The 15905-nt window shown below is 37.2% G+C and overlaps 2 protein-coding genes across 2 annotated transcripts in view; one reads left to right on the top strand and one right to left on the bottom strand.

Annotated features, from left to right (window-relative positions):
* Cenpp (centromere protein P) overlaps nucleotides 1–15905 on the top strand; it is a 200494-nt gene that overhangs the window by 58249 nt on the left and 126340 nt on the right. The window lies entirely within an intron of this gene.
* On the bottom strand, nucleotides 6249–15876 carry Omd (osteomodulin). The gene is made up of 3 exons (XM_021658222.2): nucleotides 15525–15876; nucleotides 8246–9198; nucleotides 6249–7460 (listed from the first exon to the last, which is right to left on the bottom strand). The coding sequence occupies exons 2-3, from the start codon at nucleotides 9183–9185 to the stop codon at nucleotides 7129–7131; spliced, it is 1272 nt and encodes a 423-aa protein (XP_021513897.1). The 5' UTR covers nucleotides 9186–9198; nucleotides 15525–15876; the 3' UTR covers nucleotides 6249–7128.

The following is a 15905-nucleotide window of genomic DNA, read 5'->3' as shown; positions in this document are numbered from 1 at the left end:
GTAATCTCAATACTTGAGAACCAGAGACAGAGGTTGGAGAGTTCAGGGATACATTGCAAACCCTGTCAAAGCCACAGTTCTTTTTCTTAAAGCAAAATATGAATAACTATTTAAAATAGAGCATGGGGGCTGGAGAGGTGGCTCAGCAGTTTAGAGCACTTGTTCTTGCAGAGGACCTGCGTTCAATTCTGTAAAAGGGGTAAGAAGTCACTGAAGAAATTTCAACCATGAGTGTGGCTGGTCCAGGGCAGAGTTTTACAGAAAAACAAGGCACAGGCCAGTAGTTGGCAGTGTAGTCCTTTAATCCCAGCACTCATGAAGAAGAGGCAGGAGGATCTCTGTGAGTCTGAGGCCAGCCTGGTCTACAGAGGGAGTTCCAGGACAGCCAGGGCTAAAAACAGAAACTCTGTCTTGAAAAACCAAAAACAAACTAACAAAGAGATGCTGGAGCAAAGTCTAGAGTATGCCTGTGGTTGAAATTACTCTTCAGTTGACTGATTCTGGGTAGCCTAAACCCCCTATCCTAAGTCATGTGACTGGTCTTTCTGGCATGGCTAACCTATCCTAGAGCTATTGTAAGTGCCAGTCCCACACAGAACAAAGACAGAACTTCAAGAATAACGTAATCACATCTGGGAAAGTAAAGCTAAGTTCAGCCACTCTTTAGGGAAAACCAAAGCCCTTATATATAGTTCCCTATGGAACTGTTTGAAACTGAGGCTGTTTTCCATTTCAGAAAGCAATGTTACATTCTGGTAGAAATTTCCTTAAATTTTCCTATTAAACATGAAAGCTGCTGAATGCTTTAGGTCTCATACTGGGAGCAAATGGCTAACTAAGGTGCCCAATAGCATATGAAAGAACACTGGCCACCAGGTTCTCCCAGCATCTCTCGGTCCCTACCTGTTACCAGGCTTGGCCAGCACACCACACCCTCTGCCTGAACTCTCCAGCCCAGGGCTGGGCTTCCTCTCCCCAGAGGCTCTCACTATTTAATCCAGACATTTTGGGTTTGCCCCGCTCTCTGCTTTTCTTCTCTCCTTTCTCTCTGCACTCTCTCTGCCAACATGTTTCCCCACCACCCACTTTTCTGTCTCCCTCTGCATGGTGACTTCACTGACCCCTTCTTTTGAGGTCAGTGAACCCACCTGAGAGCTGCCACCAAAAAACCTGCATCTATATACTCTAATTTGGCTTTAATTGACCCGTTTCTTTGAGTGTTTACCCTGAATTCCATTGCCAGTTGTGCATAAGAGGGGAATGGTGAACATGCGTCAGTAACCCCAGCACTTGTGAGAGGACAGAAAGGTCTGGAGTTAAGCTCACTCACGGCTGCACGGTGAGTTCTAAGCTAGGCAAACTGTTAAGAGTTCCTAAAAACAGATGCCAGGCAGATATCTATGAGTCATCTAGCCAGCCTGGTCTACGTAGTGAGTTCGAGGCTAGCCAGGACTACGCAATGAGACCTTATCTTGAAAAAGAAAACAGAAAGAAAGAAAAAGAAATTTGAGTTTAAGAAGCAAGGGTTTTCTGGGAAGGGGGAGGAGGAAGAGAATACTAACAGAAACCATAAACTACTCAGTGAGTTGGTATTTTCTCCATCTTCAATAACATCCTCTGACTTCATAGGAAACTGTAGTTTAGAGTCAGAATACTTGTCTGAGTTATCTTAAATCTCATGTATTTATATGAACGTGGATCTTTTGCCCATAGGAAAGAGATGCGAGTGTAAGTACTTTACAAAGGGGAAGGGGAGGTTATGATGCAACATGAGGATGAGTTAATGCTTTTTTTTAAGTATGCTATCATTTTTCTCTAGTGTCTGAATTTCTGAAATGTTTTCACAGTCTTGAGTGCTCACAGTAATGAAAGAGGTGTGCTCGCATACTTGTAAGCACTACTTACAGCAGTACTTAGTCGTGCCAAATGCAGCTCCTTAAACTAGGCATAAGATTCTTTATGGGAAAGTGGAGCAAAGAAACTTGGGATTTTTAGCTCTTATGACCTAATTTTGTTTCCAGATGTTCTTTTACTTTATTTCCAAGACTTAGAAGGGGGGAAAATATCTTTGGAATCAGGAAACCAGAATTTTCATTTCAGCCATCCTGGGGGACAGAGGAATTCTTTATAACACATAAAGTCTATAGAAGAGATGAGGGTTTTCTTCTTTCTTTCTTTCTTTCTTTCTTTCTTTCTTTCTTTCTTTCTTTCTTTCTTTCTTTCTTTCTTTTTTTTTTTTTGTATTTTTTCCCTTCTTCCCTCCTAGAGCTGGTTAAATGTGTTATGTGATACACATGTATCTGTGTTTTAGCGTAGTAGTTTCTAAGTTGAGAATAAGTTAAAAAATCTGTGCTTTAGGTAGTACACATAGACTAGGTGTTTTCAACATTAGTATTTTGAGCACATTTCTGAAGGATCCTCTATTTTCATTTCCTTTCTAAAAGCTAAATGTGTTATTTTTGTTAACTAATCTTGGATTTTTAGTGTGATGTGCACATTTGTTACTGCTTACAAGCAATGTAGCCTTTTTTTAAAATATAATCAAACACTATCCAGTGTAAAAGTAGATGCTCATGGTTTTCTTTCTTGTTTTAGTTACCAAGCCAATTCATTGTCTGCATCTGATACAGGTAACTGCTGTGCTATAAAAAGAGTAAAGACAATACTTTACTCTTCAGTTTCTCTGAGGAAAAGTTTTAGCATTTTTTATTTGCTTTATTTACTGATAAATCCTTGGATTGGTTTGAGTTCACTGTGGCATTTCTTCTTTGGTTTGTTTTTGGGGTTTTCAAGACAGAGTCTCTCTATGTAGCCTTGGATGTCCTGGACTCACTTTGTAGACCAGGCAGAACTCAAACTCACAGAGCTTTGCCTGCATCTGCCTCCCTGAGTGCTGGGTTTACAGCTGTGCACCTCTGTGTCCAGCTCACTATGGCATTTCTTAAGTAATAATAATAAATGATTGTAGACCTACATCTTACATCTTCTGGGGTTTGAGCAGGAGGGATTTTTTTGTGACACAGTTTACTTGCGTATCTTTGGAGGGAGAAGCTGAGCAAGTTAAAGCTGTTCTCCCTGCTAGGTAGGAGTTTGGCTGCATTGTGGTGCTGAGGAACAGCCTTGTGAGGGGAATGGAGGGAAATCCTGGTGGGCTGTCTGGAAGTGTGTTGAACTGTCCAGAAGTGAAATCGCTCTTGTTTGTCACAGGATATTGGATTTAAAAACTTTCATGAAACCCTTAGTAAAGTATCTGTGTCTAATGCTAACCTTTTACATGAGTACAGTCCTGGAAGGGCCTCAAGATGCTGGCTCCTCTCTGTGTGGCTTCTGGCCTGAGAAAGCCACTATCACTCTGCAGTGTATAGTATCTACACTTTTGGGCTGCAGGGCCGCACATGCTGAGGAAGAGTTACTAATCCTGAATGCTGAAGTCTGTGTGCCTTTCTAGCTTTCCAGAAACTTGATGAGAATTGTCTTTGTTGTTGTTTTGTTTGTTTGTTTTCTTTTGGAAAGAGGGTTTCCCTGTGTAGCGATGGCTGTCCTGGATTCACTTTGTAGCGCAGACTTGAACTCGGAGAGTTCTGCCTCCCGGAGTGCTGGGATTACAGGACTGTCCCACTGCACCCAGCTGAGAATTGTCTTTATTAAAAAGGAGGAAAGGGGAGGGCTAGAGCAGCTGTGAAAAAGTTTAAATCATTCAAAGTTTTCTACCTTAGAAGTGAAAAATTAAGGTTTCATACCTATGTATCTAATACCAATTTTTTTCTTTCTTTTTTTCAATTGCCAGATATGTAGTTCTGGTTTTTGTTTGAATGATTTTTTTTTGTTAATTTAGAAAGAAATAAACAATCTTTAGATTTAACAAAATTGAGAATTTTTACTTTTTAACTGTAAAGTTAAACTGTTCAAGTAATTGCCACTTCTTTACATTAATCTATAAATGTCTCTATTTCTGCTAGTCAGATCCTGCCATATCACAGCATCACTTTTTCCTGCTTCACCAAGCTCAGGCCAGAAATTATGATATCCATGGTTCTAAGTATTTAGGTTATTCTAGATTCCTCACAACCTATGATGTCATCTTGTGTAGCTGGCCAGGTGGCCACACCTGGAAGGCGTGGTTACCTTGTTCCTTATAGGGACCAACTCACCATGTTGTCCCTGTTGTCCCTTCTTGCCTCTTGGCCTCTCTTGCCTTCTCACCTTCTCCCTTTTCTGTCAGGACGCCCCCTCCTTCCCCTATCATGTCTCCCGCTCCCTCTCTCCCTCTCTTTTTATCTCCATCTAATAAACCTCTTTCATATAAAATCTGATGTACACCTTATCATTCATTAATTGATCCTAACAATGATTACCTGCTTTATCATTCCTGCCTCTTCACCATTTTGTTTGTTTATCCCTTGTGTTTGAGTAAGTTCCGTGATTTGTTTTTAAATACCTACTTGGTTGAGCTAATTTCCATTTAATGCAATTTGCTTTCTTAAATTGTACAAATTCAGCCATTTTACTATGTTCATATAATTATCACAATAATTTTAGGAAACGTTATTGCTTGTAAAGGAAGCCCTGCTATCAGTTCTTTTTTGAAATGGGGTCTAGCCCATGGGAGTCTCAAACTTGCTGTATATGGAAGAATCTCCTTGAACTCTTGTAGTTCCTGTATCCACCCTCCACTTCCAAGTGCTGGGATTACACAGCTTTGTGCTACCACACCCACTGCTGGGATTTCTTCTTTTTGACTATTGAATAATGCTGCTATGGTTTAAGCAGACCTTGGTGTGTGCCTTGTTCAGTTCTCTTACTTCAGAAGTGTTGATTCATACCTAACTGGAGCTTTCCAAAGAGTGGCATCATTTACTGTCAGCTGTGTGTGGAGGTGCCAGTCTTTGTCTTTACCAGTGTTTGTTATTTGCTGCCATTGTAGTGAGAAAGGGCTAATGTTTTTATTGTGGTTTTGATTTACATTTCTTTAATGGCTCTTTTTAAATTTTAAAATAATGGATGTTGAAAATTTTGTCTGATCTTGCTTATTTCTTAAAATACAGTATCAGATTTTCATTCATAATGAATAATTGCATTCATAATCCCAGTTTTGAAACATTTCAGAAGAACCAGCTGGACCTTAAGGCCTGTGTCACAGGAATGCCTCGGTCATGCCACTAGAAGTTGACTCTTGGTCTTCACTCTTTGTGTCACAGTTGCTCATTGTACTCTTTTTCCTGATCTCTCACTGCTATACCTTCTACGTTAAATAACTTTATGTAGATGCTTAGATGAATGGATGGAGTTTTGTTTATGTCCATTATGAATTGTCACCTTTGCACTTGGGGGCAGGTGATCTGTTAATGCTAACAACTTATTCAAAGATAGGAAAAAAATAGAGGCTTCTCAGTACTCAGAAGTTTGAATAAATACTTCCAAATTATAGTTTACCCATCTGTTAATTGTAACATGTCTAAAGTTTTATCTTGTGTTTTTGGACTCTTTGTATTGGCATACCCAAATTTACATTTGATTCTTTTCATCAGGAGTTCTATGAAGCATCAGTGCCTGGTAAATAAGAGAGTTCATCACAACAGTTAACATATTCCCCATAGAGCTTACTTAAATACTTCAGAATGGACTAAATAAAGCTTACTTCATACTGCAGAATGGACTAAAGAACCAAAGTGACTTATAAGATTGTAGAGGTGATGTGAAGAGGCCTGTGATGGTTCTTACACTTCTGCAGATGAGAGGAAGCTGAGATTAAAAGTCTTCTGCCCAAGGTCACTATCAAAGAGTAGCCTTAGGCTTAAAACCCAGGCATGACATGTGCAAGACTCTGCTCCTAGCCAAATCTCATGATTCAGATAATTTGTTTTATCTCGTGTTCTGAGAAAAGAATACTTAGTTTACTGAATTGTATGTCTTAGATTTTAGGATGGTGACTTTAAAAGTCAAAAATACCATCCTGAGCACTGAACCAGGAACACATATCTTAGCAGTAATAGAAATACAAGTGTGGGGGCTGGAGAGATGGCTCAATGGTTAAGAACACTGACTGTTCTTCCAGAGGACCTGGCTTCAATTCCCAGTACCCACATGGCAGCTCACAACTGTCAGTAACTCCAGTTCTGGGAGATCTCACACACACACACACACACACACACACACACACACACACACAAAATCAGGCAGAACATCAATGTACATAAAATAAAAATAAATAATTTTTTTAAAAAGAGAAAGAAATGCAAGTCTAGCCCTGTAGTGGTAGTATACATCTTTAGTCCCAGCACTCGGGAGGCAGAGGCAGGTGAATCTTAAATTCAAGGTCAGACAGGTCTATAGAGTGAGTTTCAGAACAGCTAGGACAACACAGAGAAACCCTGTCTCAAAACAAGAAACAAAAAACAAAACAAAACAGAAAGAAGAAAAGAAAGAAAGAAAGAAAGAAAGAAAGAAAGAGAAAGAAAGAAAGAAGAAAGGAAAGAAAGAAAAGAAATACAAGTATGAAAAGAACTCTGTAGACAAAGTCACTAAAAGTGATCTTTCTTGAGTGAAAGATGACTGTTAGGTTAACATTTCCTCCTGTTGCTTAGATGGCCTCTTCAGGTCTAGGGGGATAGCTCTATCTTCACTGTTAGGAATACTTCTTTACCATCCCTAGAAAATGTTCCATGATTGGAAATGACATGTTCAGATGGTTTTATGTTATTTATCATCATCATCATCATCAGGAGAATACACAACAGCACACGTATGGCCAGAGGAAAACATGACAACCTGCAGGAGTTGGGTCTCTCTTACTCAAGTCATTAGGCTTGGTGGTAAATGCTTTATCTGCTGGGCCATCTTGCTGGCCCTTACATATTTTTTTTTACATGATAATACTAAATTTAAAGAATATACAAAGCCATTTGAGCTTAGCTTTTTTTTTTTATTTCCATGTACCATTCTATTTTATTTCTTAAGGTTTGGATAATTTTTTAGTAAGCTCTAAGCCTATGAAATGAAGCCGTTGTCACCAACATGGTAAATGCAATTCTGATCTTTACACTAACACACGCTTCTATATATGTTATTTAGAGCAGTATATGTTTAGACTTGTAATTAGTAAGGCTTTATGAAGTCATAAATATATACCTATATAGTTTCTTGCCATTCTTGCATTTCATAGTAATGAGTATTGAAATGCTCATCCATTATTTCTTGACCCTCAGGAGTGTTGTCCTGACCATCATGATCTTCTTCTTCTTCCTCATCTTGATAGCTCCTGAAAACTTGGGTCTTCAGTTCTATTGTTTCACCATTAGTGCTCCTTTGTTCACCATAGTAAATACTGTGGATATGAGGGAAGCAGAAGAAGATATATGAACTTATTGGTTCTTTCAGCTTATTTTGGTCCACCCGAAGGTATGTTAAATGGCGATGGTGTAGTGGATCAATAGAAGGACACATCATTGTCACATTGATATCTAAAAAATAAAAGTAAAAAATTAATCCTAAAAAAAATTAAAATCAAAAAAGTTAAAAAATAAACACAAAAAGTTAATCCTACATATGATAGTCATATTTCCAGGTTGGATTTTGTTACATATAATTTTATTACAATACTTATAACTAAAATTAGGTTTAATTATTTTTATATTAATTAATGTGAAACTCTTGAGTTTCATATCACCAAAATAATATGAATACATTGGCTTTACTGATTATATAAGTATTATATAATTGCTTCTTAGTAGAAGCAATCTTATTTTAAAAAATAAAAAGAATAAAAGGAAAAAAATTCAACCCTACTAACCAGTGTCGTATATCTTCAGATGATCTCAAGTACTGCTTGCTAATATTCAAAGTGGCAAAGTTGGATAGAAAGGACTGTAAAATTAATGGTACTCCCTTTCCTCGGGCTATTATCTGCCACCTCCTTAGCCAACTTCAAAGCAACCTCTTTCATCACTATGGAAAGCATAGATTATTAACAGTTCATTCTTTATAAAGAGTCAAAACACTATTGTTTCTTTCAGGCATGTTGGTGCATGTGCCTTTAATCTCGGCACTAGGGAGGCAGAGGCAAATTAATATATCTATGAGTTTGAGGACAAGCCTGGTCTACTTTGCAAGTTCCAGGGCAGCCAGGACTATATAGAGGAACCCTAGTTAACACACACACACACACACACACACACACACACACATAAATCAATTAATCAGTCAAAATACCACTCTTTTGTTCTTTAAAAGTACTAATTTTACATACTTTCTATTTCATTATTTTGTAGGTATAGATGTTCCAGATTTCTTGGAATGTAGAATGCTTGCTTCAATTTATTGTGTCCAAGGTTGAGTTCTATAAGATTGGAAAGATTAAAGATATTATATGGGATGTCTTTCAGCTTGTTGTGTGATATTCTTAGAGCATGAAGTTTTGGAAGTTTGTCAAAATAATTCTCTGGTATAGATGAAATTGAATTATTTTCCAAAGATAGATACATAAGTGAAGAAGGCAGTGCAGGGGGCATTGATTCTAATCTGTTATTACATAGGTTGAGCTGCATTAACTTTTCCATTTTGAAAAGGTTGTTTTCCTTTAACATCAAATCAGAAAGGTGATTGTAGCAGAGATCAAGCATAGTCAAGTTTACCAGCCCATCTATGGCATTTGTTTGAAGTGTAGAGATTTCATTATAACCAAGAAGGAGTCTTTCCAGAGACTTTGGAAGAGGAAATGGAAATTCTTCTAAGTTGTTGTGCTCTAGATGAAGTTGTTGTAGATCTGAAAGTTTAGCAAACACACCATAATCAATCTTTTGAGATTTAATTTTGTTGTGGCTGAGGTTAATTTCTTTAAGATGAGTTGCATTAATAAATGTATTTGCAGTCACAGCCTCAATGTCATTGAACTGAAGGTAGAGTTGCTGAATGTGCATTGGAATATTTGGGATAGTCTTGAGTTTACGATTATCACAGTACATTGATGTTGGAAAGTTAGTTGGACAGAAGCATTCCTTAGCACAGCCTAAAACATTTGGATAAAAGGGAACTCCATATTCAATATTTTGATGAAATTGGAATTCTGGCTCATAATCCTCATTTGGCTCTTGGTCATAATCTTCACCCCATTGGTAAACTTCATATTGGCAATATACTCTAACTCCAAAGAAGAAGAAAAGGACATATATTGGACTTAAAAAGCCCATGTTCTTTTTTTCCCTGTTGCAAAGAGAAAAGTGATTAAGACTCAGAACAATTCTCATAGAAATTGACACATATAAATTTTATTATGCTGGTGCTTGTATATAACAAAATATTCAGGAAGCCTGGGCAAAGCTTAAATCAAAATTTTTTTTTTTTTTAATTTAATGTTTAAATCACTGAAATTTAAAATTACATGTTGCATTGAGCAGGAGTCAGAAGTGTGCTGTTTTGGACTTTTTGCTAAATAGTCACTATCTTTTATTTGTGTACTTTTGTTTTTTATAGAGCAGATTCCCTTTGTTTCCCTTAATGGCTATGAAAGCCACTTCAATTGCAGGCAATCCTTCTGTCTGCCTCCCACGTGCTGAGATTACATGTGTGAAGCACAACACTCCATGTAGTCAGTGTCTTCTAAAAGAATCTCAGTTGTCTGTAGATACAGACTGTAGCTGTCTAATGATGGTACTTTAACCACACTTTGGTACTTCCTCCACTCTAAGTGCTGGGCACTCTTGCCAACCATTTCATCTGTTAGTGATGCTTGCTATCTATGTGAACTGTTAAACTTTCATTAAACCAAAATCTTGCTTCCTACTACTTCTGTTGTTAAATCCTTTAGTTGTTCTTCAAAAGAACATTCTTTTTTTATGTGGTAACTTATTTAGAAAACAGGTTTATTTGTTTCCTGCCTTAGCCTGTCTACATCTTCAAGGTTTCTTCTTGGAACAATTTCTTTTTTTTTTTTTTATCAGTTACATTTTATTAACTCTGTATCCCAGCCCTGTCCCGATCCCTCATTCCCTCCCAGTCCCTCCCTCCTTCCCTCATCTCCACCGTGCCCCTTTCCAAGTCCACTGATAGGGGGGACCTCCTCCCCATTCATCTGATCCTGTTTTATCAGGTATCTTCAGGACTGGCTGCAAAGCCCTCCTCTGTGGCCTAACAGGACTGCTCCTCCCTTGGGGGATGGGGAGGGAACAATTTCTTAAATTTCAATTACACACAATATTTATTATATCCTTCAAAGTTTCAGTTTCTCTTAATGTTTTCATGTTTTCTTCCTTTTCACGGTCTCTCTCTGTCTTTCTCTCCTTTCCCCCCTTTCCTTATCTTCCTCTCTCTTCCTTCCCTTTCTCCATTCCCTCCCTCCTTTTTTCTTCCTTCTATTCTTCCTTCCTGAAACAGGGTTTCATAGAGCCCAGGTTAGCCTCAAGCTTGCTATTTAGGTGAGCCTGACCTTACACTCAAGATCCTCTTGCCTCTTCTTTTCAGGTACTTTAAATAATTCAGGCACATGGAGCATTACCATGCCTGGCTTTGAATAATTTTTTGAGTTAAGGTCTGGATTATAATATTAAAATGCCACAATCCTTATCTCCTAGGAGTCTGAAACCTAATGGAGGATTAGAAGCATACAGCTGAAAGATGTTGTAGTGATTGTAAGGGGAAGGATTTAGAGATAATTAACACTTCTGCTGAAACTTGAAAAAGGGTGGAATATATTTAAACAAGGAGCCTGAAATCTTTAATTTCATTTTTGCCGTTTGACAATTATGCCTCTTGCTTTATTTATTAAAAAAATAAAAATCACAGTTGCTGGGCATGTGCAGGTGCCTGTCATCCCACCTGCTCTGGGGGCAGAAGGTTTGAGCTCAAGAGTTGGAGACCAGTAGTCATACAGTAAGATACCTCCTGAAAAAGAATAAAATTTGTAACTATACTTAAATTATGCTTTGCCTTGTGTGTGTGTGTCCACGTGAAATCCAGAGGACAACTTAGGCATCAGGCATCATCTACCTTTTAGTTTTTTAGATAAAAGTCTTGCACTGTGGAGGCTGGCTAGTAGCGAACTGGCCAGTGAGCCACAGGAACTACCCATCTCTGCCTGCCAGGTGTTAGGATTACAAGTGTGGTTACCACACCTGGTTTTGTTTTATTTTTTAGAACATGGGTTCTATGGAACCAACTAAGAACTCGGATCCTCCTCCTGCTTGCAAGGGAAGTAAGGATTTTGTTGATGGGCTGTCTCTCAGCCTGTAACTTGCCTCTTTTTTCTTACCTGCTTATTTTGGGTCTTGTCTTAGTCTTGCTGCTCATGTCACCTACAAGATAAACTCTCACTTTATTTTTTAGACAGATTCTCACTGTGCTACTAGGATGATCTCCAACTCCTTTTGGTCTTTACTGCTTCAGCCTCCTGGGTTACAGTCACATGAGATACTTATGTAAAAGTTCTCAGCAAACTGAAAACTGTTGTCTAGTTGAAATGAGCATTATTTAGGAAAATGTTGTCGCCCCCCCTCCCCCCAAGACAGGCTTTCTCTGTGTCACAGAACCTGGCTGTCCTGGACTCAACTTTGTAGCAGGCTGTCTCTGCCTTCTGAGTGCCGAGATTAAACATATGTGCCACCATGACTGGCTGCGGAAAAAATAATTTACGTGTATCTTTTTCATTTTTTTTTCTGATACCTTTTTCTCTCCACCCTTCTCATCAGGAGTTTTATGAGAAAATGAACAAATAACCTAACATCACTGTGAATTAATGAGATAATCAATATTTTATTCCTCTAGAATGCTATCCCTGTTTTTCAGCATTGGTATATCTGAGAAAATAGTTACATCAGTCATTTCTCTGACAGAATTCCATTTGCTCCTTTTTCTCACACGATTTTGTCTCAATTCTCTATGTACTGATATCTTTGGCCTGCTAATTAACAGTGGTCATTTTCTGAACTTTGAACATCCCATACTCTGACCATATCTTCAGGTAATACCTCCAACTACAAATAGCTCCTGATGTTCAGAGTTGTCTAATGTATGCTGATGTTACTAGTTTTTTACTGCCTCAATTCATACTTCCTTACATACAGTCTAAGTTCCCTCTGCCTGGGATGCTACAGTTCATTGTTCTCAATACTCCTTTGTGCATTTCCTGAATTTTCTGAGTTCTTTACATCTGACAAATGACAGTTTTCTCCCTACTCTCATTCTGACTTATACAGCTAAATATGAAGAAGGAAAAACAGAACCAGGCTGACTGGGCTCATTCTCAAATATGGCTACAACCTCAAATATGGCATGGCTGCATTTTCTTAATCCGTCCCCTTTTCCTTTTTCCAAGACTACTGGGTTTTTTGTTGTTGTTGTTTTGTTTTGTTTTTCTTTTCTCAAGGTGTAAAACATTTCCCATCATTCCTTTTGGATGATGATCTTGCTTTTAAAAAAAGTATTAAATAATTATCTTTACTAGTACATTATATTTACCCTTATCTATAAAAAAGTACCAAATCGAAATGTTTGCTCTCTTCAGTGATATGTGATTTTTGTTGTTGTTTTGTGGTGGTGGTGGGTTTGTTTGCTTGCTTTTGGAGACAGGGTTTCTTTGTGTAGCCCTGGCTGGCCTTAAACTTGCTGTGTAGACCAGGCTGGCCTCAGACTCAAGAGATCTTCCTGCCTCTGCCTCCTGAGTGCCGGCATTAAAGGCGTGCACCACCACTGGCTGGCTAATGAGACAGTTTTTTTAAGTGAATCAAATCTGAGTGATTGCATCAGTTCTTCTTTCTTTACTGTATAATTCATGAAGCATATGACATATGAACTCTGCTTTGAAAAACTGTTAGTATTCTGTATGAATGAGGTAAGGAAATCTGTTTTCAAGTAAAGAGCTGATTAAGAAAATAGAAGGAAGAAGTGTAAAGTACCTAGAAATGATAAATGTTCAATGAGCCAGAATCTGAGATTCTAAATTCCTAAGGAATTTGCATTCTGGTAATGAATTCCTAATATAGTGAGGTAGTGTATTTGTGCTGTGACCTTCATACTGCAGTGTTCCTAGTAGAATCTTGAGAGGAAGTGGAATGAATGAGTTATGCTTTCATCCCAATGGACATGTTCAGAGTAAGCAAGGGCTCTGCTTTAGGCTGGAACCGCCCTGTGAGTCTGCTTTGGGGTAGTCATTTTCTTGCTGCTGTTAGTCAACTAGATACTGTATGTTTGTGCTTAGTGCAACATTTTATAAATATTAGTAGTTAGTTCAGTTAGATTATTTAATGTTACATTAAAAAAAGCATTTCTATCTGTGAGACAATATGCTAAGTTAAGGAAAACAGAAATAAAGAAAAAAAATGAAGACATGGACTCCTCTATAAAGAGCAAACAGTTTAGAGGAAGAGACCAACTCTACAAATTGAACCGTAACTAAATGGGAGCAACAAGGAGGTCTTTTATAGACATCTAAACCAGACTTTGGCACTTTAAGAGAAATGAGTTTAGAAAATCTTACACATTTTACTCTCTTGCTAGTGACATTTTTCTTGAAATTTTAAGGATTGTATTATACTTGCTATAATAACTTTTAAAAGCATTTTTCCTGCTTTGTTTCAGTTCCAATACAGCCACTAGAGTTAGCTTCTATGAGGCTGTTTTCCCAAAATCCGCACTGAAAGCGGAGAAGCAAAGCTAGTCTGTGGCATTGGTCCAGGCCACAGAGGGCTCAAAAGTTTGCTCACACTTACTTGCTCAAGAGCATCCACATCATCTGAATTTTATCCTTGAGTTAAGACCGTTAGCAGTCATCAACAAGCAGCCTTATGCTGTGAATTAGAATCTGTTGCTCAGCACTTGAAGAAATCAGAAAAAAAAGGATGATCTGATACTTCATGGCAGCTTATCTTAGGATGAAAACCTCAAACAAACCTCTGAACATAAAAAGATTCTTCTTCATGTGGTCTCTCCTTCTGGTCTTTTTGTAAACACTTCAGAAGGCTTTCTCTGGAGATTTTCATCTAAAATCCTGGCATTTACCAGTCTTCCTTTTTTCCGCTGTGATACTTTTCCCTGTTAGTGATTTTACTTCGTTTTACCCAATGAGTCGCTTCTTAGCCGTTTTCTAAGCGCATTTTTTACTTTTGTTAACATATTCTACAATTTATGCCTTGTTCCCTGTAATATAACTCATAAGGCATCCGAGTGGCTTGCTGTCAGTCATCTCATTTTCCAGTCTCTAATTTTTAACAAAGCCTAAGTGCAGTGCACTCATTTTGAGTAGTCACAAATCTGCGGGATGACTGACTGACTAAGTCACCCGTTCTATCTTGCTAGCAACGCTTCTCTCTGTTGTGTTGCGTTCTAGGCATTTCACCATGGTGGTTTCTTTAGATAAAAGAGTTAGAGAACTTGATGACTATCTTTTGTATTTATTTCTCTATAGCAATATGTAATATTTCTCACTTATATTACATTGTCTATTAGAAAAATGTCAGGTGAAGAAAATGTAAAGCAAAGCAGCAATGTAAATTTTAAGAAATCCATTAATGTGAATTTTGCATATAATACAGTAAGAGTAACTTTAACATAACATTTCTTTTACTTGAAATAAAAACACTCATATTTTAAACCAATGTAGGTCCTAATCTAAATTAATAAAACTGAGGTATAATTTAGTTAATTCTAGAAAGTTCAAGGTAAAAATTTCATAGCATTTTACTATTTTAACAGATGTAATTGTTTTATTGGTATGCCATAGAAGCCAGTATATAAAAATAATTTGTGTGTGTGTGTGTGTGTGTGTCAAGTTTTGTCTAAGACAACTTTAAATTTAATTCTGTAAAATATTTTGTTATTAAAAAGTGTGTCTCAAGATGAGGGACAAAAGGGTAGCATTGGAAGAGGGTGAGGAATGGGGCTACAGCTGGGATACAAAGTGAATAAACTGTAATTAATATGAAATATAAAAATATAATTAAAAAATACCTTAAAAAAGTATGTCTCAGTTTTTAGCCATAATACATTTAAATCTTAAGTAACTTTAAAAGTAGCCTTTAATAACCCGATAAAATGTTCATACCTTTTCTTTGAGAATGATACAAATGAAAACAACATTCTAGATCGGTAATTTGCCCAGTACAGATGCTTCAACAAATGCACCCCTTCCAACCACTGTGTTCGTCAGTACTAGTTAGATTTATGGCTCGAAAGCATTAGCAAGTTCTGTGTCACTGAAAATTAAAAGCAGAGAAGCAGATCCAGGAAACTAAAAAGATTTGTTCCTTTAATCCTAGAATATTTCCCTTTTTTCGAAATTTATTTTTAAAAGGGAATCTAAACAAAGGTTGTTTGTTGAGTAATTTTAAATCAGAAATTTAAACTCGTCTTACTGATCTTTTTTACCAGAACAATTTGCCTAATCAAAAACTTAATGTAATTTTTTTTACCAGATTTTGCTTTCCCAGATTGTACTTTCATGATAGTTGCAGTCTATTTTAATATTAAATAAATCCAATATACTTTTATAACAATAGGAATACATTCTTTAAGAGTTTAAAATTATTTTATCACCATACCTGTTGAAATTGCTTTAGTTTCAGAGATTGATGAATTGGCAAATCCTTTAACTGAATCAGAAATGCCTAAATCCTTAACGGAGTTTCTTTAAAAATCCACAGTAACTCTGTGTTCAGACAGAACTGTCCTTTGAATTACTGTAGCAATTTAAGTAAATACAATCTGCTTGGAAACCACTTGGGCTGAATTAAAACTTTGTACTTCTTTTCATTATACAAAACTTTGTGGATTCAAATTAAGATGTTTGTGCTCTTGGTCAGATTTATGTGGCTAACTTCTTTCTTTTCTCCTTAATTTTGGTTTGAGGTGTGGCAAGAATTTCCTCTAATATGAAAGGCAAACAAGACTAAATGAAACAACATGTACTGATTACTGTTTTC

This window comes from Meriones unguiculatus, chromosome 19 (genome assembly GCF_030254825.1).
Source record: "Meriones unguiculatus strain TT.TT164.6M chromosome 19, Bangor_MerUng_6.1, whole genome shotgun sequence".
In the NCBI taxonomy this organism is placed as follows: domain Eukaryota; kingdom Metazoa; phylum Chordata; class Mammalia; order Rodentia; family Muridae; genus Meriones; species Meriones unguiculatus.
This window is presented reverse-complemented; position numbering and strand designations above follow the sequence as displayed.